General features: G+C 41.3%; 1 protein-coding gene across 1 annotated transcript; it reads right to left on the reverse strand.

Moving 5' to 3' along the window:
* Window positions 1-17,772: 17,772 nt before the first annotated feature.
* Window positions 17,773-27,103, reverse strand: VMA21 (vacuolar ATPase assembly factor VMA21). Its single transcript, XM_072816920.1, has 3 exons — window positions 26,922-27,103; window positions 22,192-22,301; window positions 17,773-21,622 (listed from the first exon to the last, which is right to left on the reverse strand). Exons 1-3 carry the CDS (start codon window positions 26,972-26,974, stop codon window positions 21,480-21,482), a joined length of 306 nt encoding a protein of 101 aa, XP_072673021.1. The 5' UTR covers window positions 26,975-27,103; the 3' UTR covers window positions 17,773-21,479.
* Window positions 27,104-27,369: the final 266 nt, after the last annotated feature.

The following is a 27,369-nucleotide window of genomic DNA, read 5'->3' on the forward strand; positions in this document are numbered from 1 at the left end:
TTCCATTAGAGGCTCATACGTTTAAATTGCAGTTATTTTCTGCGCAATGTAGCCTTTGAGCAGAATCTGTGATTTCACAAAGCCGACCATGCTAACAATGGGAGTGGACTGTTATTTTGTTTGGGTGCTTCTTCCAGAATCAGCTTTAAAATAAGCACCATTAATCAGCAAATAGCAGTAATAATCTAAATAAGGGCACCTTGAATTCAACTGTGCAGTGCACAAAACAACAGGTTTCATCTGGCTGGCCTTTGCACAAAGCCATACAACAGGCGGGTGTCGTCTCCACTCACGTATGAGGACATGAAGGCACGGAGTGATTATGGGAATTAGCCAAAAGCGTCCCTCAAAACTCACAATATACTTTCCCTAACGTTATTGCTTTTCCATGACACACATCCCTTGTGAATGGAAAAAAAAATCTAAAGATTTTACTTATTTATTCATGAGAGGCACAGAGAGAGAAAGAGGCATGACACAGGCAGAGGGAGAAACAGGCTAAATGCAGGGAGCCCGATGTGAGACTCAATCCCAGGACCCCAGGATCACACTTGGCGCTAAACTGCCGAGCCACCCAGGTGTCCCAAGAATGGAGAAAATTAAAATGGACCCAAATCACCTTCATCTAGCTTCAGTCCCTGGGCATTATCCATCCTTGTATTTCTAAAAATCAAGGAGAACTACATCTCTAAGTAGGAGTTTGTTATTGCCTATTGTTTTATAAAACAAATTGAGCAACCTGTGTCACCTCTATAAGTCACCGGCCCACATTCTCTTTGGGCCCTCCGTCCCTTTCTATCAGCAAAATTGCTAGCACATTCATTGGAGTGAGGAGCAAAGTCTGTCTCAACAAAAAGCAAGAAAATGAACTGGCTGCATTTCAGCTCTTGGCATTAAAATCCAGTCTGTGTGTTGGTGGGGGGGTGCTTGGGGATGGTGAGACAGCTAGGAGGGGAACAGCAATATATTTCAGTGGGCCTATTTTGCTGGCTTTCTGGAAAAACAAACAAAAGAAATCCAAAGGTCCACTTGGACAGTCTCGCAACGCCCACCACCAAGAAAAGAAGCACCAGCTAAAATTCCCACTTGGCCCATAACTCAAAGAACACAGATTTGTGGCTAAGCCACAATGTTCACACAGAACTTGCAGGCTGCAAGCTCCCTTTAGTTCAAAGCCAGTCTTCGAAGTCCACATAAAGGGATCTTGGATCCCTCCTGTTGCAGTTTCTTCCTCCACACTTGGTCATGGATGAGCCCATTCATTCAGCCATTGCCCATCTTCCCAATCTCTGTGGGTGAGCATTCAGCAAATGTCCATCACATGCCTGTCATGTGCTAAGAGTCCTATGTTTCCAACTGCTGAAAAGTTTCTGATTATAAAATAAAAAGTGACTGTCAAAATAAGCATTTACTTTGGGATCTGCTCGAGCATTATGCCACAACACACTACTCAAACTTACCTTGCCCTAGTCTCCCATCGATCAGATTGCTGTTAAATAAAAACTCCTCTACCCCCAAGCCCCCCACCAAGCCATCTTCTCTTCTCATATCCATGCATCAATGAGCTCACTGCCACCCAACCCAGAAGGTACCAAGTCTGGGCATCTCAGCGGATCAGAAAGTGTTCCCTGTATTGGGCCGAATTCTACCTTCCCTGCCCCATTTATACAACCCAGGACACGTAGCTGCCAGTTATCAATTCTGCTGTCAATAGGAAAGTCTGGCACCAACAGAACGTGGCAGCTTTTACCTATGTAACTCCACACCCAGGATAACTGATAACCTGTCAAAGAGGTAAGCAAAGGACAGTTTTGTTATCCTTGTTCTTTCTTTCTTTTCCTTTCTATATAACTCACATTTAAATTACTTGCTGAAGGTGGAATATAAATGAGACTCAATCAGACCTCATGAGTCATCGTTTCAGTGGGAAACAAAGCCGCCCTGCTTCAAAAGGCAATTTAATTAATTTCATTATGTGCTGTGGAAATAAGCTTTTAGAGATGATTCAAAACACTTACGTGAGATTGTCTAAAAATAAGCAAATAATGCAAATTACTGTGTTTTTTTTTTTTGGTATGAAAGTATTAAAATAATAGGAAGATATTTTAAAATATAAAATGGGGCAGCCCAGGTGGCTCAGAGGTTTAGTACCGCCTTCAGCCCAGGGTGTGATCCTGGAGGCCCGGGATCGAGTCCCACGTCAGGCTCCCTGCATGGAGCCTGCTTCTCCCTCTGCCTGTGTCTCTGCCTCTCTCTCTCTCTCGCTGTGTCTCTCATGAATAAATAAATAAAATCTTTTATATATATTATATATATAAAGGGGAAAAAGCAGAGTGGAGTCTTAGCCAGTTATACGTCAAAGGTAAGGAAAGGAAACATGTCACTCAGGAAAGATGAGGGTCAGTTTTAACAGCTTCCTTCTGACCCAGGAAAGGACACACCTTCCATTCCACCCTTTGGACTTCTCCCTCTCTGTATCCCAGTTTTCTCCCCTGTAAAATGAGGATTCCTGTCATTCTGATTTCCAGAATTGAGGGTTAAATGAAAAAGTGAGTATAAAAGCACTTTGTAAACTTGCAAAATGCTGGACCTATATGACATCTTTCCAGTTACTCATAAATGACTCTTATTTCTTCCGAGTAGAAAAGTAACACTTCCAAGTTCTAGATCTTATAAGCAAAAACACTGCTTCTGTTTTATTTTCTCACATCTTATTACTTAGAAATATGATAAAACAGTGAGGACATTGAGACTTGATCCTCACCTGTACACCAAAACTGTCTGCCCTGTCTCCCAGAATGACAGACATCCAGTTGTCCAAGTCAGAAAACGTGGAGTCCTGCTTCATTCAACTCTTTCCTCCACCAACAGCCAGTCCATTGGCTCCTCTTTCAAAATATACCCAAATCTGGGCAGCCCGGGTGGCTCAGCAGTTTAGGGCCGCCTTCAGCCCAGGGCCTGATCCTGGAGTCCCAGGATCAAGTCCCACGTCAGGCTCCCTGCATGGAGCCTGCTTCTCCCTCTGCCTGTGTCTCTGCCTCTCTCTCTCTCTCTCTCTCATAAATAAATAAAATCTTTAAAATATATATCTCTCTCTCTCATAAATAAATAAAATCTTTAAAATATATATATATATATATCCAGAATCCAACCACCTCCACTCCCTGCAATGCCCATGGTCCAAGATCCTGTCCCTTCATGTCTCTCCCAGATGGTGATACTGCCCCCACTGAACTTCTAAGTGGTTTCCCCACACCCCCTTTCCTCTTTTCAATCCAGTCTTTCTGTTTTCAAATTTATATTTTCTGGGAAAGAATATCGTTTCTGTTAAAAAATGAGACACATGCATACACACAGACAGAGAAAAAAGAAAGAGAGACATTTGGGGCAGGTCCTCCTACCCCACCACAATCTTTGCACATTATCATATGATAACATGATGCTCAGGGTCCTGGGATTGAGCCCCTCTCACCCTCCCTCCTGCTCATGCACTCTCTTTCTCAAATAAATAAATAAAATCTTTAGAATAAAAAACACAATACCATTTACGATCACTCCTATGACCTTGGGATCATGACCTGAGCTGAAGGCAGACGCTTGACCAACTGAGCCACTCAGGCACCCTTGGAATGTTCTTCTTTTTTTTTTTTCAACCATTTAAAAATGTAAAAACATTCTCAGCTCACAGACCATGTAAAAACAGGTAGCAGGCCAAGTACGGCCCACAACAGACTGTAGTTAATCAACCCTTGATGGCATAATTAAAAACCTAACCTCAAGCCTCTTTCTTATTCTTTTACTTGCACCCAAGAGTATACGAATTGATACAATATCCTTTTTCTTTACTTAAAATTTTTATTTTGAAGTATTTGAAACATACTAAAATGTACACAAAACAATGTAATACGCACATATGTCCCCACCACCCAGATTTAACTGATATTGAATTTTACCATACTTGCTTCAGATAACATTAAAGAAACAAAGCCTTACCAAACAGCTGAAGGTGAACCCCTGCTCTCCCCCTAGAGGTACCAAATACCCTGAAGTCGGTGTCTGCTCTTCTATGCACTCTGGGTATTGCCATGCACTTGCGTATCCATAAATGATATGCCCTGTTGTTTTCTGTGTTTTTAAACTTTACATGAATGGCACTGCACTGCATGTAGTGTATTCTCAACTCCCCCCATCCCCCAGTATTATCCATGTTGATACATGTAGAACTGGTTCATTCACTTTTGCCACTGTGTGAATAAGTCACAATTCATCTAGTGATACCCTAACTGGGAGAAGGGAAGTTGGGTTTTTTATGGTTTCCCTTGTACCCAAAGAGACTGCACAAGGGTGTATTTTGTCACTTCTTCCCACTGTGGGCAAGAGGTTTTGTTTTTTTTTAGATTTTATTTATTTATTCACAAGAGACACAGAGAGAGAGAGAGAGAGAGAGAGAGAGAGAGAGAGAGAGAGGCAGAGACACAGGCAGAGGGAGAAGCAGGCTCCATGCAGGGAGCCCGACGTGGGACTCGATCCTGGGACTCCAGGATCACACCCTGGGCTGAAGGCAGGCGCTACCACTGAGCCACCCGGGCTGCCCAGCAAGAGAGTTTTCTAGCAAGCATGGGTTTGATTGTGCCCTTCTACTGTCGAAAACCTTTTGCTAGTTCTCTGTTGCCCAATCTTCTGACCTTTAGCCCTGTGCTTCTGCCTCTGCTCTCTGCCTTTGGAGCTCTGCAGCTCTGCTTGAGCCCTACCGAACTCCCTTCCACCTCTGAGCCTTGGCACATGCTCTTCCTTTGGCCCTCTTTGGCCCGAGCCTGCCGCCTGCCCACCCCTAGACCCTGATGGCACAGGTGCTGCTCTGCCCCATGCCTGACATGCCTTCCTCCCAGCTCCAGTCCTACCCCATTTCCCCTATCAAACCCTGTGCTTTCTCCACACAGCTAGGTGTCACCTCACCGAAGAAGCTTTTAGTGACCTTCCGTGACCCTGGGGGGTTCACTCCTGTGTGCCTCCAGCACAATGTTAGCTGACATCTACTGGAGTACATCCAAAAAGGGGGTGTCCCTACTTACTTGCCATGTCCCCTCTACAATCTAGATCTATTTGTATCCAGGCACCAGGCCCTTCATGCCTCTCTGTTCACCTTGGATTTGGCACATAGACAATATTCACTAAATATTTAATGGCGTAATATCTGGATAAGTGAATAAAAAGATGCTCAACATGATCCCTCTGGCATTAGCCTCCAGAAAAATGAATACAAGAATTACATGAACTGGGATATGATTGACAGAACCCAATCTAACTGGCTCTTCCCCGTGGATATTTGAAACCAGTAAATACTGCTATTTATAGCCTCTGAAGCCCAACTTTAGCTTGATGATTCAGCCAATTATTGAATTGCCCTAAGTTTTCTTAAAACTCATAAGTATTCTGAAACATAAACAACTCAGTTATTTACTTTTAGTTTACACAGTTTGCTTCTTGTGAAAGTATGTAAACTTGCAGAGAAAAGAAAATTCGTACTGACTAGGAAATGGATCTATAAAAATGATGATAAAACATTTAACTAGTAACCTAAACCTTAAGATTAAAAAAAAAAGGTAATATTACCTCCAGAAGCTGATAATTGGCCCTGTATTCACCAGAAGGATTTTTTCAATAATTACACATCAGTAGTGCTTCTATTTCTGCTACTCTTGGTGCTTCATGCCAAAGCAGACGTCCACACATGGTGTTCCATAAAGTCATGATACTAAATTTTTCCTCTTGTGGAAATCAATCTTGCTGACTTCTAGGCACAACATGAATCTAAAAGCATCTTGTCTACTGAAGACCAAGGGGGGCCACAGAAGGGAATTTTTAAAATATCTTAATTTTCCACCCTTTAAATCCTAGACCTGATACAGTGGGGACCATTTGGAAAAGCAATGTTTCTACATATACGATATGCTTCTTAAGCAATTGGCACAGAATATCATTTAACACTCTCCTGAATACTCAACACTATCCCCAGGAACTCTACGATACCAAGGGGACCGGCCTGGGAACTGTCTCAGCTTTTCCATGACTTGCTGTGTGACCTTTGGTGAGTTACTTCCCCTTTCTGGGCCTCTAACATACAATGAATAGTTGAACTGGACCACTGTGAGTTGGTTGCTTCCAGCTTTGGAAGGTATTTATCAAGTTTCCAAGTACATGTAATTTTATGTTAGTATTTTACAGAAGGAATACAAGTAATTGCACCCGGGGTCTTCTAGAATTTGGTAGGCTAGGGAAGTGCAGGTTAAACACAAGCAACATATAATTTAATAAGACTAGGGTAAGCTGAATTAATAAGCAAGCTGTGTCTAATTACTAGGCTTTATTTTGAATACCATAACTACTAGATATTTCTTCTCCCTGATGTGCTCATTTGGTAACTGGGAAACAATAATTTCAACACCCCTGTCACTCTGAGTATCCATTTCTACAAGACAGTGTGGATATGCAATTAATATATATCAACAGGGGGATTTGGGTCCACAAATGATGTATGAAAACTATTCCAGATGCAAAACAAGCCTCCTAAGCCCTTTCAAATTATAGAGGTAATGGTGATTAACAACTGATTCAGTGGAAAAAATTATTTTGTGCATTCAAAGCTTGAAGTACTGCCAGAAGGGGAAAGAATCAACAAAACAACATGGTCGGGCTAGATTGAATCCACAGAACATATTACAGAAGAGGCCCTTAACTGGCTGGGCAAAAAAATGGGCTTGCTCACCAGGTGAAGTTAATAAAAGACCCTTTGACCAAGATTTCCATGACAAAGCTCTGCTAATTTTCTCAAGAAGAATCTGCTCCAGTGGTGAGTCACTGCCCTTTTACTGGCATTATTCTAATGATATGAGTTGGAAGAAAAGGTCACAATTTAGATCAATGCCATCTTCGGATGACAGAGTGGGTGAGTCACCAAATGAAATTAATGCTCAAGCGTGGTTACCATTTTTGCTGTATATACTCTCCTCTGACACACTCTATGTCCAACACATTCAATGAGATATTTCAGGAGAGCCGGTTGCTAGGTTTCAGCCTCGCTCAAAACTCTTCATCTCAGTACAGAAAGAAATATGGAAAATTTTCAAGATGATAATATTAAATTTACCACAAGGCAATCAAAGGACTCAGATGTCTGTATACTGACATGGGCCACTCTAGTGACTGACAAAATACAAAAACTTAAGAGAGCTAGAGCTGCAAAAACTTTAGAAATCATCCTAGCCATTCCTCTTACTTTATAGAAGACACTGAGATTCAGAAAGGGAAGTGACTTGCTTAAGACATGTTTAGTGGCAAGAAGAAACCAGAACTCAGACCTTCTGTCTCCTTGACCAATATGCTTCCCCCAAAATGGGCATTCTTGGTTTATATGTTTACTTTAGAGACTTTAGAGTCTACATAAACGTTTCTTATTTCTGGAAATGGGAAGCAGCAGCCAAGTGAACAAGATGGCTTTTAAAAAACATTTGAAAAGTTGGTCAGGTTTTTAATCTTTATTAAAATATTTATTATAAAGATGTGCTTGAACACTTCACCAAGTAAGATATACAAATAGAAAAGAAATACATAAAAAGCTCAAAATCACATGTCATCAGGGAACTGCAAATGAAAGCAATGAGACACAACCTATGCACCCAGTAGAATGGCCCGAATCCCAAACACTGACCACACCAAGTGCTGGCGAGGATGGGGAACAAGAGGAACCACCGATGGGGACACTGGTGGGAAGGCAAGATGGTGTGGCCACATCAAAAGACAGTTTGGTGGTTTCTTACCAAACTAAGCAAACTCTTAACGTGCCATATGGCAATTGTACTCCTTGGTATTTACCTGAACGAGCTGAGAACTTCTGTCACTCAAAACCTGCACATGGATATTTATAGCAGTTTTATTCATAACTGCTAGAACTTGGAAGCAATATGTGAATGGACAAACCATGGTATATCCAGCCAATGGAATGTTATTTAGCATTTTTAAAAATGAGCTATCCCTCTAAACCCACTTTGTTGAGTTTTTCTCATAAATGGATATCGTACTTTGTCAACATAATAAAGGCCATATATGAAAAACATACAGCTAACATCATACTCAATGGTGAAAAACTGAGAGCTTTTCCTCTACCATCAGGTACAAGACATGGATGTTCACTCTCACAACATTTATCCAACATACTAATTGAAGTCCTAGCTTCAGACAAGAAAAAGAAATAAAAGGTACCATTTGTAAGGAAGAAGTAAAATTTTCACTATTTGCAGATAACATGATACCATATACAGAAAAGACTGCACCAGAAACTACTGGAACTGAGAAAGAATTCAGTAAAGTCACAGGACACAAAATTAATATACAGAAATCTGTTACACTTCTATACACTAATAATAAAGTAGCAGAAAGAGAAATTAAGAAAAAATCTCCTTTGTAACTACACTAAAAACAATAAAACACCTAGGAAGAAACTTAAGCAAGGAGGTGAAAGACCTATACTCCAAAAACTATAAAACACTGATGAAAGAAATTGAAGATGACATAAACAAATGGAAAGATATTCTATGCTCATGGATTGGAAGAACAAATATTGTTAAAATGTCCATACTAAACAAAGAATCTACAGATTCAGGGCAATCAAAATACCAGCATTTTTCACACAACTATCAAAATACCAGCATTTTTCACACAACTAAAACAAATAATACAAAAATTTGTATGTAACCACAAAAGACCCCAAATAGCCAAAGCAATCTTGAGAAAGAAGAACAAGGCTGGAGGCATCACAATCCCAGATTTCAAGATATGCCACAAAGCTGTAGTAATCAAAGCAATATGGTACTGGCACAAAAAGAGACATAAAGACCAATGGAATAGAATAGATCCATGGAACAGAAATGCACCCATGGTCAATTAATCCATGACAAAGGAGGCAAGAATATACCATGGGAAAAGACAATCTCTTCAACAAATCATCTTGGGAAAACTGTGAAAGATGAAACTGGACCACTTTATTATACCATACACAAAAATAAACTTGAAATGGATTAAAGACCTAAATTTGAGACCTGAAACCACAAAACTCCTAGAAGACAACATAGGCAGTAATCTCTTTGACATCAGCTGTAACAACATTTTCTAGATAGGTCTCCTCAGGCAAGGGAAACAAAACATTATATGGTCTCTATCATTTGGGGAATATAAAAAATAGTGAAAGGGAATAAAGGGGAAAGGAGAGAAAATGAGTGGGAAATATCAGAGAGGGAGACAGAACAGGAGAGACTCCTAACTCTGGGAAACGAACAAGGGGTGGTGGAAAGGGAGGTGGGCAGGAGGTGGGGGTGACTGGTGACAGGCACTGAGGGGGACACTTGGTGGGATGAGCACTGGGTGTTATGCTATATGTTGGCAAACTGAACTCCAATAAAAAAAATGAAAGGAATAAAAAAATTTTTTTTTAAAAGGGAAACAAAACAAAACTATACTACTGGGACTACACCAAAATATAAAGCCTATGCACAATGAAGGAAACCATCAACACAACAAAAAGGCAACCTAGAAAATGGGAGAAGATATTTGCAAATGACATATGTGATTAACGGTTAGTATCCAAAATATATAAATAACTTATACAACTCAACACCAAAAAAGAAATAATCCAATTAAAAAATGAGCAGAGGATCTGAATAGACATTTTTTCCTCAGTGGATATACAGATGGCCAACAGACATATGAAAAGTTGTTCAACATCACTAATCATCAGGGAAATGCAAATAAAAACCACCATGAGATATCACTTCACACCTGTCAGAATGGCTAAAATCATAAATACAAGAAATAACAAGTGTTGGCGAAGATGTGGAGAAAAAGGAACCCTCATGCACTGTTGCTAGGAATGCAAATTGGTGCAGCCACTGTGGAAACAGTATGGAGTTTCTTTAAAATATGAAATATAGAACTACCATATAATCTAGTAATTCCACCACTGGGTATTGACCCAAAGAAGACAAAAACATGAATTCAAAAAGATATATGCACCTCTCTTTTTATTGTAGCATTATTTACAATAGCCAGGATACAGAAGCAGCCCAAGTGTCCAACCCATAGAGGAATGAATAAAGAAGATGTGGTATACACACGCACACTGGAATATGACTCAGTCATGAAAAAGAATGAGATCTTGCCATTTCCAACAACATGGATGGACCTAGAGGGTATTAAGTTAAAGGAAATAAGTCAGGTGGAGAAAAATACCATATGATTTCACTCATGTGTGGAATTTAAGAAACAAAACAAATGAACAAAGAAAAAAAGAAACAAACAAAAAACCCTTAAATACAGAGAAGAAATAGGTGGTTGCCGGAGGGGAGTAGGTGAGAGGATGGGTAAAATAGAGAAGAGGATGAAAAGGACACTTATCATAATAAGCACTGAGAAATGTATAAAATTGTTGAATCCTATTGTACACCTGAAACTAATATAACATTGTATGCTAATTATATTGCAATAAAAATTAAATAAATAAATAAAATATTTCTGTTATAATAAAATCTCATAAAACGTTACAAAATTTTGCAAATAAATTTTTTTAAATGAGCTACCAAGCCATGAAAGGACATTTCAATGCATATTAAGTGAAAGAAGTCAATCTGAAAATGCTACATGCTCTATGATTCCAGCTCTGTGTTATTCTTGAAAAGGCAAAACTATGGAGACAGTAAAAAGATCAGTGGTTGCCAGGGGTTGGGGTGGAGGAAGGATGAATATGTAGAGTACAGAAGTGGTTTTAAGACAGTGAGACTATTCTGTATGATACTGCAATGGTGGATACCTGTCATTATACTTTTGTCCAAACCCATGGAATGCATTCCACCAGGAGTGAACCCGAATGTAAACTATGGGCTTTGGGTGATGATGATGTGTCAGTGTAGGTTCATTGATTATAATGAATGGTTTCAATGTACTATAGTTTTCATTTAGGAACTTTTACAACTCACAGATTTTGGAATAAGAAGTTCGAAACACACATCGAGCCAGTTTGCAAGGTATATACAGTCTGACAGAGTGTCAGAAAACCCAGTAAAAATTCTTTAGAACATGAAAGATAATGACTTTACACCAAAGAAGTTGAAGCTTAATGCAGAGAGAAGAACTCTTTAAGCACCAAAACCCCCACTGCATATTCATAATGAAATAATTAAATATTCAAAATACCGATACTTATTTTGTTAAAGGAATTACGTGCATTTTAACATGTGATCAGAGTTCAAGAAGTTTGCTCCTTGAGATTACTGTGACACTTAAGTCATCTATTGTTTCTGTTTAGAGGGATCCTGCTCAAATGATCACCCCATTGACTGGGCTAAATCTCCTGGACTGGAGATCATCATGAAGTTATCCAAAGGTTATTAAAAGTAAGAAACGGATTGGTAGTAGTAGTAGTAGTAGTAGTAGTAAAATCAAAGCTAAATGAAACAGATAACAACATAAAATTCATCACTTGTTGTTATAGAACTGCTACAAATTAAGACCCACTGTATTAACATAAAGAACACACATCTTCTAGAAAGAAAGCTATATCTATTTCTGATAGATGAAGAACCATGTGTTCGAATGTTATAAAATATGAATAATGTGCATTCGGTAGAAAACACTGTGTTAAGGGCAGATATGGGGTCGAAGTCTGGAGGTTTCCCTGCCACTAGTGTGGGGTGAGCAGGCCTGCCTCTGTCCCCGCAATGCACTCCCTCTCCATTGCAGGCCTAGCTGCCTCAGGGACTCAAGGAAACAGAAAGCGTATGTTAATGTCAAACTCGATAGAAAGAATTCTATAAAGGGACATAATATGGAAGGACATTCATTCACTCAACACATGCACGGGGATACCTATTCTGTGGCAGGCACAGGACACCAGGCATACAGTGTGTGAGTAAAATTGGTCGATATGATGCTTACCTGCATGGAAATGCATGGACCACTAGTGCTTACCCAGGCAGAAATGGGGGTGGGGGTCAGGCCCGTTGAGAACCAAATTGTGAAGCTCCCCCCTGGAACTCTCTTAAGCACACCACTGGGCTCTTGGTGTTTTGAGAAGCTGGTGACCTATCCAAGGAACTGCAGTCATGGGGTTCCAGCTAGAAGTTAGAAATCCAAAATCAAGGCATGGGCACAGCCGTGCTCCCTCCAGAGGCTCTAGGGGTGGATCCTCCCCTGTCTCTTCCAGCTTCTGCGGGCCCCAGGCTTCTTTGGCTTGTGGCCACATCACTCCGGTCTCTGCCTCTGTCTTCATGGGGCATTCTCCTATGTGTGGGTCTGTTTCAAACTCCCTCTTATAAGGATACATGTGATTGCATTTAGGTTATGAGGGATTATCAAAGATTATCTACCAAGATTACCCAGGTAAACTCCTCCTTTCAAGATCCTTAATTTAATCACATCTTTCTCCATATAAGGTGATATCCACCCTTGACATAGAAGGTAATATTCACAGGATCTGGAAATTGGTGAGTATACCTTGGGAGTGCTATTTTTATCTTAGTCTCCCACAAAACCCTTGTGATAATATTGAGCCCACCAGATAATCCAGGATAATCTCCCTCCTGTAAAGTCGGCCAAATAGCAACCTTCACTCTATCTGCACCTTCACTTCCTTTTTCACAGGTTCCAAGGATTAAGATGTGATCATCTTTGGGGAGTCAATCATCTGCCTAGAAGACTATATAATATTACATTATGGGACTGAACTGTGTCCCCTTCCCCTCAATTCCTATGTTGAAGTCCTAACACCCAGTACTTCAGAACGTGATGGTATTTGGAGATTAAGTCTTTAAAAAGGTAGTAAGTTAAAATGAGGTTATTAGGGGGCACCTGAGTGGCTCAGTCGGCTAAGCGTCTGCCTTTGGCTCAGGTCATGATCCCAGGATCCTGGGATGGAGCCCTGCATCAGGCTCCCTGTTCAGTGGGGAGTCTGCTCCTTCCTCTCCCTGTCCTTCTGCCCCTCTGCCCGGCTTGTGCTCTTTTTCTCTCTCTTTCAAATAAATAAATAAAATTTTTTAAAAATAAAATAAAATGAGGTTATGAGGTTAACTCTAATCCAGTATGACCCATGTACTTATAAGAAAAGATTAGGACACAGGCATACAGAGGGAAGAGCATGTGAAGACACAGGGAGAAGATGGTCACCTACAACTGAAGGTTATTCAGAAGGAACCAACCCTGCCAACACCTGGATGTTTGGACTTCTGGCCCCCAGAAGAACTATGCAACAATATGTTTCTGTTGTTTAAGCCACACAGTCTGTGGTACTTGGTTATGGAGGCCTGAGCAAACTCATGTAGTAATCTAATCCAGAGAGCTACTATCCCATCACATTCACAGGTTCCATCCATAGCCAAGAGGCGGACAGGATACAAGGCGAGTACACCACGCAGTGGGACCCTGGGGGGGCACCTTAGAATTCGGCCTACCACACACGGCAATTCCCACCAGACCCTTCTACCAAGTCAGTTGGAAAAATTGGTTTAACTCTCTTGCTTATCCTATTTTAATGGGCTTTCCATCCGTTTATTGTTCATCTTTCAATCCCAATTCTAGTTGATCTGAGATGGGTCAGGAGGGAGGACTGAGCAAAGAGTGGAAGCAGAGGACTGAATTTCTAAGTAGAAGCAGCAGATATACTAGGTGAGGGGCACCTGGGTAGCTCAGTTGGTTAAGCATCTGACTCTTGATCTCAGCTCAAGTCCTGATCTCAGAGTTGTGAGCTCAAGCTCCACGTTGGGCTCCACACCACTGCTTTAAAAAAGAAAAGAAATACTGGGGGCAGGGGAAAGCATGGTGCCCTCAACCTGTTCTACATCCAATTTTTTTAAAGATTTTATTCATTTATTCATGAAAGACACACAGAGAGAGAGGCAGAGACACAGGCAGAGGGAGAAGCAGGCTTCACGCAGGGAGCCTGATGTGGGACTCGATCCCGGGTCTCCAGGATCACACCCTGGGCCGAAGGCTGCACTAAACCGCTGAGCCACCCGGGCTGCCTGATACATCCAATTTTTAAGAAAGAAATGGAATGAAGAAATGTAAGTAGACTCCACTTCTCACAGCTCTCAAACATTTTCATTTTCTATTGTGAATATTTTTAAAGCAATAACATCAGGCCATGAAATATACGCTTTTCTTTAAAACATGTATTTCAGGCAGCCCGGATGGCTCAGCGGTTTAGCGCCGCCTTCAGCCCAGGGCCTTATCCTGGAGGCCCAGGATCGAGTCCCACATCAGGCTCCCTACATCGAGCCTGCTTCTCTCTCTCTCTCTCCATGTCTCATGAATAAATAAATAAGATCTTTAAAAAAATAAAACATGTATTTCTTTTGTTTTTTGGGTTTTTTTTAAAGATCTTATTTATTTATTCATGAGAGACAGAGAGAGAGGCAGAGACATAGGCAGAGGGAGAAGCAGGCTCCCTGCGGGGAGCCCAATGTGGGACTCAATCCCAGGACCCCAGGATCACGCCCTGAGCCAAAGGCAGAAGTTCAACCACTGAGCCCCCCAGGTGCCCCTAAAACATGTCTTTCTATAGCTACATATAGCTGAGAAAAATCAGATTATTTCTACTGAAACTTTTTTCTGTTTTTGTATATGTTAACGGGCCAGAGGTAAATTTGATGACATTGCTGAAAATCGCAGAATCACACAGCAGAGCACTGGCAAGTATTCGTAGACCCAGGTGCCAGGCTGCCTCTTTACCAGTATTGTCTATGGGACATGTGTTAAGTGGGACTCTAGCTGAATGACTGCAATCGCTATGTTCTATGAAAGCTGGTTAAACAGGAAAACCCCATGTGCCATAGCCACAAAGAGCATATCCAGCTGCACTGCTGCTTTGCCTGTATGCAGGCATAAAGCATGCCACCCTTGTGTTCCCGTGTTTATAAAGAACCATAGATGCAGTGGGGAGGGGTGGCAGTGGGGAGGGGTTGAGAGAAGGGATGTGTTAGGGCTTCAGAGCAGAGTGCTCTTTCCTGCGAACAGGAAGCCACAGAGATGGGAAAAAAGACTTTGATGACAATCCAACTGTTTCGGTTTTCTTCCTGAGGCAGAACTGACAAAATTTGGTACAGAGGGACCATGTTGGTATCTTGCCACTTACTAGGAGCCCAGCCCTCATGCAGCTCTAAGGTCCTTCGGAGCATGGCCCTGCACCAGGTCCTGCCCTGTCCTGACACTGACATTGGTTCCACGCTCCAAAGTGCATGACTCCCCTCCCTCTATTCATATCTATGTCTATATCCCTGTCCACATCCATCTCCATCCATATCTACATATGTGTACATAGTGCATACTGCCATTTTCATTTGCCAAATCTGTTGAGCCCTGCAGCGAACATGTTGGGAGCCTCACCAGCATCAAACCCCTTCCTCAGTGGTGGTCACTGAGTGGCCTAAGTTAACCAAGTGAATGATTCAGGACTGGGCACTTGTCCAGGCATAAATGGACCAATGCTTGGCATTGCCTGGCCAAAGTGATTATTTCACAGGTGGGAATGTAACCGGAGTTAGTTCAGAGTGAAGCCCAAGGGGTATGATCAGTGACAGGAAGACTATGTGTGGTGTAGATGAAACCCCAGAATGGCTGCAGCCATTTAGTCATCACAAGGCCAGAAAGCCTGAGGTTGTTGCCAACACACTGAGGAGAGAGAATCACAGATAAATGGGGTGGGAAGTCTACACTGTGCAAATGGATTGACCCCATCTCTTGCCTCTCCCATTGTTTAAGTCAGTTGGAACTGTGGTTTCTTACTTCCAGTTGGCCAAGAGCATTCTTACTAGTAAGTGCTAGGCACTGGGGATTCAGCGGTGACAGTGCTGAGCATACAGCATAGTGGAGGGAGGTAAACAAACAGGACAATTTCATCCAGTATTATGTATTGTGAGAGGCCTTTCTGGAGAGGCAATATGAGAGTTGATACCTAAAGGGTAAGAAAGAGCTGGCCCTGGGAGGATCTGGGGGGGGAGGGTCCCGGGCAAAGAGAATAGCCAGTGTTGGGATCCCTGGGTGGCGCAGTGGTTTGGCGCCTGCCTTTGGCCCGGGGCGCGATCCTGGAGACCCAGGATCGAATCCCACATCGGGCTCCCGGTGCATGGAGCCTGCTTCTCCCTCTGCCTGTGTCTCTGCCTCTCTCTCTCTCTGTAACTATCATAAATAAATAAAAATTAAAAAAAAAAAAAATTAAAAAAAAAAAAAAAAAAAAGAGAATAGCCAGTGTAAAGCTGTGAGGTGGGAGTGAGCATGGGCAAAACAGCAAGGTGTACAGGAAATGAAGTGGGAAGCTCTAAGTAGTGACAGGTAAAATATTTGGAGGCAGGGGAATCATACTATGCATAGAGCAGATATGCCTGGGAAACTATTTCCAGTCTTCTCCATTAATTCCCTTACTTTTGAAACCAGATTCTCTTAAATGCCTGTGCTGTTTTTTTCCCTCTTTTCAAAGACAACAGTTAAGAATTCCAAATAAGAGGAAGGCATCAGAGATGCAGCAGTGGCCACTTCTTAATATGTCTAAGCTGTTTCTAAGAGGACTGTCCCCCCTACCAGTTTTCATGGAATTCCTTAACAGCACGTCAAGGTGATGGTCAGGGACCCAAGAAAGCTCTCCTGATTTTAAGCTGAGTTTTCAATACATAGCATTTTGTAGGACTCTACCTTTGCTTATTAAAGTACCTATTTCGGGGCTGCTTTGTACAAACATCTTCAAGTCTAGCATTAAAAACATACACTGACAGTTCCCAATTTCCAGCAGCAATTCTCAAAACTGGCTTTGTCAGATATGGCCTGGTACAGACATGTATTTCCAGGCCCCACCCCCAGAGGTTCTGACTCAGTAGGTTTGGGCAGTAAATCATAGGTGATTCCAGTGGTTTCTGCAATGCCATTACATGTGTCCTGAGTTCCCTGGACATCTTATAGTCTGTACTTTTGTATGTAAATATGACTGTATATAATCTGTATATTTTGATACTGAGATGACTCCAATCTTTTTTACAAGTGGATGTTATTTACTGAGAACTAGCTAGAGCCCTTAGAAGCACAGAAAGGAACTGGGAGTATAATCAAAAGGTGGTTTGGAGGACCATGGACAAAGGCCAACTGGCACAAGGAAGGGGTGGCCTGCTGGACAGGGCTAGGAAGTAACTACCTCCATATTTAATTGGTCACAAGTATTACTCCGTTAGCAGTATTCGAAGCCCATTCACTCCCAAAATAATTTCCTTTAAAAAGCCACAGGCCAGGGATCCCCGGGTGGCTTAGCGGTTTAGTGCCTGCCTTCGGCCCAGGACATGATCCTGGAGTCCCGGGATCGAATCCCACATCGGGCTCCCTGTGTGGAGCCTCCTTCTCCCTCTGCTTCTGTGTGTGTGTGTGTGTGTGTGTCTCATGAATAAATAAATAAAATCTTTTAAAAAAAGCCACAGGGTAAGATGCTGCTTTCTTACCACCCCCCGCCCTCCTCCCTGTTTCCTGCCACACCACTTCTGATGGGCCTACCAGATGGGGTATAACCAGGCCTTCCTGTCTCAGTACCCCTCAGGGCCCCCCCACCAGTTTGAGCATCTCTGGTCTACAATTACTGCATAAAAGCTTGTCCTTGACAACTCCATTTTATATGATATAAACAGAGGTAAACACGTATTAAAAAAACAAAGATATTAATAAATTTACTATTCATTGAATGAGGACACACCGAAGTGGCATTATGAACACTTTTTTAATGACAACAGATGGTAAATTCATACAAATTACAGGCTAGAATATAACGGATACAAAATCCATCCGGGTAACAGTTAGAAAAGTATCACTTACAAAAGTAAATCTGATTCAAGTGGCTAAAGAACTCAAGCCCCCCTTTTTGATAATTACACACAGCTTTCAAAATAGCGCATCTAAACCCTGCCCCTAGTCAGGGCACTATTCAAAGACTACAGCATACTCAATGACTCTACTGAGTTGAAGATTCTAACATCTTCAGCAAGGATGTCTGGAGACATCTCGTAACAGGTTCACTATGCAAAACTCAAACAAGAATATGTGAACGTTCTTTGCAAACTGTAAGGTGCTGTGCAGATGTTGTTAGCTATTGCTATTATTACTGTTCAGTGAGATTTCACTGAACTTGAGAAAAAGGAAGACTAGTCCGTGTAACTGACAAATATGGCTGATAGAACACCTTAAAAGGAATGCAGATACTACTCTCAAGTACGTGTAGTCATGAAACAGGAAAGAAAATGTGGCCAGGAGCGATGGTAGTTGAGGAATCCCAGACTATTTTCATCAATAGATAAAGGATTCAACTATTCATAAATTACATGTAATAGTTATGGTTAGATTCCCGAAGTCCCTGAAAATAATTTATTTTCTCAGGTGACCCTTTCCCTTCTGCAAAAAGAAAAAGGAAATCTTGCCAAGTTATCATCGTGTTGCTTCAGCCCAGCTCTTGCAAAATTTATCTTACATGTAAGAGTAGTATGAACTAATTAAAGTTGTACTACTCTGTTGGAGGACACAGATCACTTGACTGCAGAGAAAATCTGCTGCTGACCTCAGACAAGTGACAAATTCTGTGCCACTGTTGAACCATTTATAACGTGGACCCAACAATGGTCTACAACTCGATCATAAATAAAACAATAAACATGAACTTGTCTAGAGATGAGAAATACACACTAGATATTTAAATCCTGCATTTCATGTACCTTTGGCCAGCATCTTTGCCTGGGTACACCTTATTTAACTGTTTTTACTGGTCTCCTTGGGTGCTCTAGCTGTATTTAAAAAATTTATCTGAAAATGGCAGATAAATATCAAGGCAATCAGTTGACTCTTTTGACAAAGGGGATGAGATTTTTCTGATGAAAATAGTCGAATTATTATAATGTATATGTTCGATTTCCATCCTTTTTTAAAGATATTTAGGCTCCTTCAGTAACAACTCAAAGTTGAATTCTGCTGTTAAACGTAAAACAGTATCTATCCACTTGAAGAGATAATGATATCAGATGCATTCTATAACACATTTAACTTTCTAGCACAATGGGGAAGAAGAGATTATATTCTGGGGGGCAAAATAGGAGGCAAGGTGAGGAAGGTAGTGTCTTTATCAGTAGCCTGTGCTAACACTTCAAGTTACGCTTCCTAACTGAGGTTATTCTTGCAATCCATTTTCAAACAACAGTGAACATATTCTTAGCTTAGAACACGTATAAGGGCTCAATTGTAAGTTTCCTTTCTATACATCCTGAAGTATGTACATTGAGCACAAGGAAATCAGTGAGACATCTTGAAAAATAAATCTAAATGTCAAATACCGTACATCATCTCAAGAGCAGCAGAATACTGCGTTAACAGTTAAAACTCCAGGAAAAATGAACTGGTTTGAAGACAAGCCCTATATTATAACAATCCTAAATATCAACCTTAGCATCCAATTCTAACTTTCAAACACTTGGGACTTTTTCCAAGAGGAAATTACAACTGCTTTTGCATGAATCCCTGTTTACTTGCAGAAAAACACCCAACCCATAATATTTTCTATTCAGCAAATGTCTGAAATCAAACAAAATAATCTACCGTTGGACATTCATATTTTACAAACAGCATGAGATCCGAAAAGTACAAAACCTTGGCATTACAGAAAAGCAATTAGGTGGAGAACAATTCTAAGTATGACAAGGCATCTAAAGGGATGACCATTTAGAAATTCACCACATAGTATCCCAGACTCAAACAAGGGTCTTCTACAATTTTATATTAAATTTGTTCAATTTTATACTCAAACTGTAGTCTTTAAGAAAACACTTTACATTTAGAGTAACTGCTTAAAGACATTTCAAACTGTAGACAATATTCAACCATAAGCAAAAATAAATAGTCCTACGATAATCATCTTTCACTTTTTCTCAAAAATTAAACACAAAAGCCTACTTAGCCTTTATGCCTAACCATCTCCGTCTTCCTTTAGTCCAGTTGCACAACAAAAAAAGGTGAACAAACAAATCAGTAATGGCTAAAATAGCCAGGGTCGCTGTATTAAGAATTACCAGTAACAGGAAATTGGAACAATGAGATATCTATCTAGTAAGAAGAGTAAAGGTAGAATGTGCTTTTTCAAGAAATTGGCCAAAAAGCACTCATCCGGGGAAAAAAATGCAAATAGCCGTGAGGTAACAAAGGCAGATTTTGAACTAAAACCAAACGTTCGGTGTATTGAACTAGCATTAGGAAATGCACATGGGATGTCAAACAAAATAGTGCTTATCTCCAGGCGGCAACAACACAGGGAATTTAAATTCTCTTCCTGTTTCAATACACATTTTTCCAACTGTGTTTTTAGACTACATACAAGTAGTATCAAGCAGCTGTAAAGAACAGACTAAGGATGCTGAAGTAAACCATAGGGTCTTTTTCTATCAGATAGGACCTCAAGAGGATGTAACTATAGATATCTGGGACATAACAGCTTTGATTAAAAAAAGACTTGACTAGCAATCCCAAGAATACTTACTGGATGATGATCAAAATAATCTTTCAGGATTGTTTATGCTTCCTACATATGTGAAAATGGACACATTCAATTGTAAATTCCTATCACAGACATTATTAAAAAGGCGGGAAAATAAATTGAAAGGGAGCTGACAAAAACCCTGTGATTAAAGCAAAACTTCATTGCTGAATGATAGAGCACAGCAGATCATTAAAAAGTTAGCCTAAAAGCACAGGGTAGCCTGCAAAAGCTGAGTGCCCAGGTAGCTATCTCTTTGCTTTGCTACCTAAGATACTTCAATAAACCAGTCCTTCGACATGAATAGGCGTGATTTGGCCTAGTCTTCCCATGAAATAATGTAATGAAAGATTCCTATGGACTAGGGATTACACTTTACGCAAAATTTCTCAGTGACATTCAGATGAAGTCCAAAATCCACAATTCAAGCAATTTTGCACAGGAATTTACAACCTAAAATCCAACAAACCAGGACTTTTGTGATAGTAAGGAAGAGTGTTTCAGCAAAAAAAAAAATAGTTTAGATTTCTTTCCTTCACTGTGTGCATCTTCACATATCCAGAGAAGTAAGCCTTAAAACCAACCAAAAGAGAAAAATACTGTAAAACATTTCTGGTGGTGAGATAATCAAATTCTTCCCAGAACATGTAACTAAATTAACATACTTGTTAGTGACCAACTTAACTTTTCCAAATTTTCATTGGCAAATGAGAGGCTCATACAGTTAAAACTGATGATACAAATCATTGGATTAGAAGGACCAAAATTTACACTAGTCAAATGTGACTCCTTCAGATTGATTTTAACATGTTCTCAACTTTATTGAAATCATCAATATCCGAGACACATTTACCATTTTTAAAAATCAATTTAATGCTATCAAAAGGTGATGTTCAACTTAATCCTGTTTGCCTTCACGCCACTGTCGTGAGCCTTCATTCCAGGCCACATAAACAAAGAGGGCCAACACCACGTGGACGGCGACCACCGCAACAATAGCAGCATAAAAATAGCTGTCCCTATTGGACATCCCAAAGGCGCCTATCAAGAGAAAAAAAGTTTCCATTTTATTCCAAAATTTATCAAAGTGCAAAAAACAAAGCATACTAGTTTTTCTTAGCTACATATTTATTTAACATCAGGCAATTAAAAAGTAATACTTCGGGTGGTGATAAATCAAGAATTCGTTTAAAGATCTGAACACCTTCTATGCACAAAGAACATTATTCTGAGTGAAAACTATAATTATCACTTAAGGACTTTGACATAAAAAGGAGGACTTTATTTTCTTTTTCTACTAATGTCTGCCACCAAAGGTACATTCCCCCAAATTCCTCCTCCCACGTCAGCCAGTAAAAGAAAGGACCTGCAAGCTATTTCACAGAAAACCATCAACAAATACACTGTCACGCTAAAATAACTCAGTGATGAACAAGTTAATTTCATGAAAGAAGATTCATTTGAACAACATGATTTTTGAGAAGCAAAACAGAAACAGATGGAAGAAGCAAATTAAGAATATCCAGCTTACAGATTAAAAGAGATCATAAAAACACAGAATCTTAAATATACTAAGAGGAAAAATGTCTTGTTTTTTCATCTAAGATTACCTTCAAAAACATAAGACTTAGTCGTGAAATATAACCCAATAGGTACAGTGATCATTAAAGCTGTGAAGAACAGGAGCGTCTTCAGGGTAGATGCTAATGAACTTTCATTTCTGGAATAAAGTAAACAAAGAGAAAATCAGAACCTGTACAACCATATCCAATTGTTTTTGTGTCCATAAACACTATAAATATCCACAGAGAAGATGCTGGAGACCCTGCCTCTGCCTTGGAAGCAGTGGCCAGAGGAAGAAGAGTAGAGTCAGGGACTCAAAACTGGAAGATCCTAAAGACCCAAAGAACACCCAAGAGACTATGATTCAGATCCAGTGTGAGAGGAAGTATCAAAGTATGAAAGTGGTTTGTAGTCTCCAAAGTGCTACGCAAGTGTACCCTGATTACAGAATTTATAATGGAGGTAGCAAAGGAGATGGACAGAAAACAATTAATGCATGTTCCTTCACAAAGCATCCTCTCAAGTGCTAGCTGGATACAGTACACACAAGGTATGAAAATCTCCAAAAAAAGCAGCCTAGAACAATTTGGATGCAGCTGAAGGAAACTTACTTTAATTTCTTTGAATTAAATAGCTATAAGTGCAACTTAGATGGTCTTCACGTAACATGGATGCATTAAAAATTTATGTCAAAACACCTTCTATTCAGTAAATTCTATTTGTCCAGAGATTATTTTAAAATCAAGGAAATATTCCAACGGAGAAAAGTTTTGCTTCAGAATACAATAAAACTATTCTGAAGAATGCAATCACACTTTTCAAATTACATAAAGAAAAACAAGGCTTATACTCTGCTACTTAAAAACATGAATACGAAGATTAACATAAAAAAAGAAAAAAAGTCTTCATGTTCTGTCTCCTAACTCTGGGAAACGAATTAGGGGTGGTGGAAGGGGAGGAGGGCGGGGGGAGGTGAATGGGTGACAGGCACTGAGGGGGGCACTTGACGGGATGAGCACTGGATGTTATTCTGTATGTTGGCAAATTGAACACCAATAAAAAATAAATTTAGTATTAAAAAAAAAAGAAAAGAAAAGAAAAGAAAAAAAGACAGACGCCTGGGTGGCTCAGTGGTTGAGCGTCTGCCTTCGGCTCAGGTCATGATCCCAGAGTCCAGGGATGGAGTCCCACATCAGGCTCCCCGCAGGAAGCCTGCTTCTCCCTCTGCCTGTGTCTCTGCCTCTCTCTCTGGGTCTCTCATGAATAAATAAATAAAATCTTTTTAAAAAGATTAACATAAAAGCACAAACAAAATTGGATACAATAAAATGTCCATAATTTTAAAAAAAATTCACAATTAATGTATATCAATATATGGACCCATTAAAAAGAATCCTGACCATTACTCACAAACTAATCATGTGACAAATGAACAAGACAAACTATATCATATTATGTTTATCAGGGGTCTGCAAAATAAGGCCTAAGGGCCCAATGCCTATTTCTATAAATAAAGTTTAAATGGAACACAGGCATACCCATTTGTTTATGTATCATCTAAGATAGCTTTGGAGCTACAAAGGACAAGCTGAGTAACAGTGCCAAACTGTATGGCCCTCAAGATCTAAAATATTTACTCCCTGGCCCTTTACAGAAAAACTTCACCAACCACTGACATATGCCATTTCAATCATGTTAAAAGTGTGTGCATATAAAAAAGGACTCCAGATCAATATACAAAAATAACTTCCCCATTTTCAAAATGTTCCTTAATGTTGTTTCACTGACTTTTCAAAAAGTAAATCTACTCCAGCACTTGTCCCTTACACTGTCACAGATGAGCAGCCCTATGGAAAGTGAAGCAGTAGTAGGTTTCCAGAAACCCTGGACACATCTGTACCTCATACATACCACCACCTACATTCTAAAAGCAGTAAACCCTATAGTTTTAATCATTTAGCTTAAGGTCCTTTTTGTCTCTTATATCTAACCATCTCAGACTATCTTAACACACTTCACACTTTATGCTTATAGTCAACATTGGAGTTAATTTTGTTTCTGGCAATCCTCAGAGGCTATGGTTTTTATCTGTATCTCTGGGAAGGAGACAGCCCAGCCTTCAAGGTCCCCCTCAAAAGAGCCTGTCCTCCAGGCACCTTTCCTGATCACTAGAACTGAAATGATTCACTGCTCTGGGACACAATCACACTTAGCTCATACCTGTTATTACAGCACTTAATGTGCCAGCTTGTTTCTTATATAGTCCTGCACATTTCTCTGGACCTTAGAAAATCCAGGCAAAGGGTTCTTACAACTGTGTAAATGAGCTAGGAAGTTTCTGGAAGCCCAGAAGGGAAGGGAACAGCTCAAGTTTATGGTTTACAAACAATGGTCTACAAACTTTTTTGACTATTAATTAAACCATCTAAGTTTTGAGCACAAACCCCATATAAAGGCATATTGATTTTTTTAAACAGATCATCTACACACAAAATACCAATACATCCCTTAAAAAAGGAAACATACGCAAAAATAGATACTGAAAAGGATAATGCGAAAATAAACTCATGTAGAAGTTCTAGTATTTTCTTTCCATACTTCAGTGGATCATTTTTTAACATCCCACTACAGCGATCGCTGAGCTACACAATCCTCATCTGACATACTTATACTCCTTTAAACATTTCCTAGCAGTAAACGTTTGGGGAAATTTATTGTGTAATCTTCATGAAGAATATGAGTAGTTCTACAGTAGGGCTATAAAGATTCAATGTCAGTTACCTGACCACTTCTTTCATGAATCCCAACAAAAAACATGACTTTCTGGAGGTTTCTATGGTTGAGTCCAAGGATGCATTTTAGGTATGCAAAGTTAAGATATCTAACCTGATAAAGAAACAAAGCTTGAGATTCTAGAGAAAGTGTTAAAACGTTCTTTCGTTCTTCAGATCATCTCTCTTGAGTATCTAATATCTGACCTGGTTTCCAGAAAACATTATTATTGAAAAGATAATACCATATAAAAATGTGTTAAGGCAAACAAAAGCATTTATAGTTCCACCACTCAAACATAATTTTTTCTTTTCTACATGTTAATTTCTAGCCCCACATGCTCTACGTCAGGCATGGGCACATCTTAACAATTCATAGTTTATTTTCAACTTTTTTACTACCTTTACCTTAAGCTCCAATACTCGTTTATTCTGGATTATGACCTCACAAGTATGGGACTATATATAAAGTAAAGCCTAAAAACTTCTGAAAACTAGCAAACTTCCTCTAGTGTTTACAGGACATTTTCTCTTTGGCTTCCAGCCACACCCCCACCGTAGTTGGCAGTTCTGCTGGCATAAGCAAGCTTGGGTATAACAGGTAAATTATTCTAAAACAAAGCAACTGAGTGCCTGGGTGGCTGAGTGGGTTAAGCATCTACCTTCGGGCAGCTCAAGTCATGATCCCAGCATCAGGCTCCCTGCTCAGCGGAGTCTGCTTTTCCTTTTCTCTCTCCCTCTGCCCCTCCTCTGCCCCTCTGCTTGTGCTTGCCTGTGTGCTCTAATAAATAAATAAATATTTTTAAAAGAAATAAATACATAAAACAAAGCAACTGATGTTATTCAGTTGATTTCTTATATGTATCTCTCATGGGTGTTACAGAGACTTGTTAGAAATAAAGAAATAACTCAGAATGAACCTTACTGTTTCCCCACTCTTGAAACCACCTAAAGTTGACCCACTTCATAGGAACTTCTGCAGCAAGTGCTAGGCAGATACAGCTTACCACGTTTCCTTCTATGGCAAGCAAGACTTTCATGTAAGTAGATTTCACTGTAAATTCCACTAGGAAACACTAGAATCAGTCTAGGAGGGCTACACGGTATTCTAAGTATACTTGACCAAAAAGATCCCAACAACTAGTAAACAGTAATTATAAAAAACCGCTACAGTGACATCATGAGAGAGAAAAGGGTCACGGGGCTCCAAAGATCAGTCTTTGGAATCAATGAGATTGGTCACACGCCAGCTTCAACACTTACTGTGTCATCTTGGGCAAGTCACTCATCCAGAGTAACTTCTTCTTTAAAAAAGGGGGAGAGAGGGGAACTAAACACTTTCTTAGTTTGCTAACCCATGTAATAAAGAACCTAAGTTGAGTCTGGCACATAGTAGGTCAACATTGAATGGCAGCTAAATCCCTTCCCACCCTTTTGTCTACCGAGATATCATTGGCTAGGCTAGTGGGCCACAATACCATTCTACTCAGCCACCAGCCCCCATCCTACTAACTCCCCCAAATGAAGCAGTCTCAAACCAGGGCCAGCCCCTAACTCTCGTCCCTTCATTCGTTCATACAGCAAACATTTAAGCCCCGACGATGCAGGCCCCGTGGGGGGGCACGGAGATGGAGAAGGCCGGGTTCCTGTCCTCAGGGAGCTCACCCTGCAGTGGGGAGAGATTGCAGAGAGCAGGATCGCAAAACAGACGACAGCAAGAGGAAGTGCTAGGACAGAAGCAGGAGCTGAAGGCCCGCCGACCTCTCCCCTACGACCCCGGCTCCCGGCTCCCGAGCGTGCAGACGCTACAGGCCCCAACCAGCTTCCCTTCTCTCCGCCCCCCGGCCCCCCGCAGCCCGGCCACCGCAGGCCCGAGGGTCCAGACGTCACGCCCACCGCAGGCCCGCCCGCTCGGCTCGGGCCCTCCCTCACACCCCACTCCAGGCCGGGGCCAGGTGGCCTTGCGGTCAGGGCCCCTGCCGGGCCGGGGCGCCGCTCGGGGCTACCTGAAGTCGGGCGGCTGCAGCGCATTCAGCGCCGCTTTATCGAGGCGTTCCATGGTGCAGCCGCGCCCACAGCAGGGGCTGGGAGGCGGGCTGGGTTCGGGACCGCACTCCGTCCGCTCGGCAGGCGACCGGTAGAGGCGTGCCACGCCGGAAGTGCCGGCTAGCGCCGGGCGGCGGGACGCAATGCGCAAGTGCGGCGCGCCAGGGTGACGTAGAGCGCGCGGCGCGGGCGCGGGCGCAGGCGCGGGCGCGGGGGCTCACGTGACTTACCGGCCGGGGCTCCGCGGCGTGCGCCCTGCCAGGAGCTGCCTGCGCTCGAGGAGCAGGCCGGGCGAGTAGCCCAGCCACTCCACGTTGAGCCGGGACTTGCCTCGCAGCATGGTCTTCCGCGGAGGGCGGCGGGGTTAGCGGCCCCCGAGCGCGCGTGAGAAGCTTGGTGCCCCTCGGG

This window comes from Canis lupus, chromosome X (genome assembly GCF_048164855.1).
Source record: "Canis lupus baileyi chromosome X, mCanLup2.hap1, whole genome shotgun sequence".
NCBI classification, from domain to species: domain Eukaryota; kingdom Metazoa; phylum Chordata; class Mammalia; order Carnivora; family Canidae; genus Canis; species Canis lupus.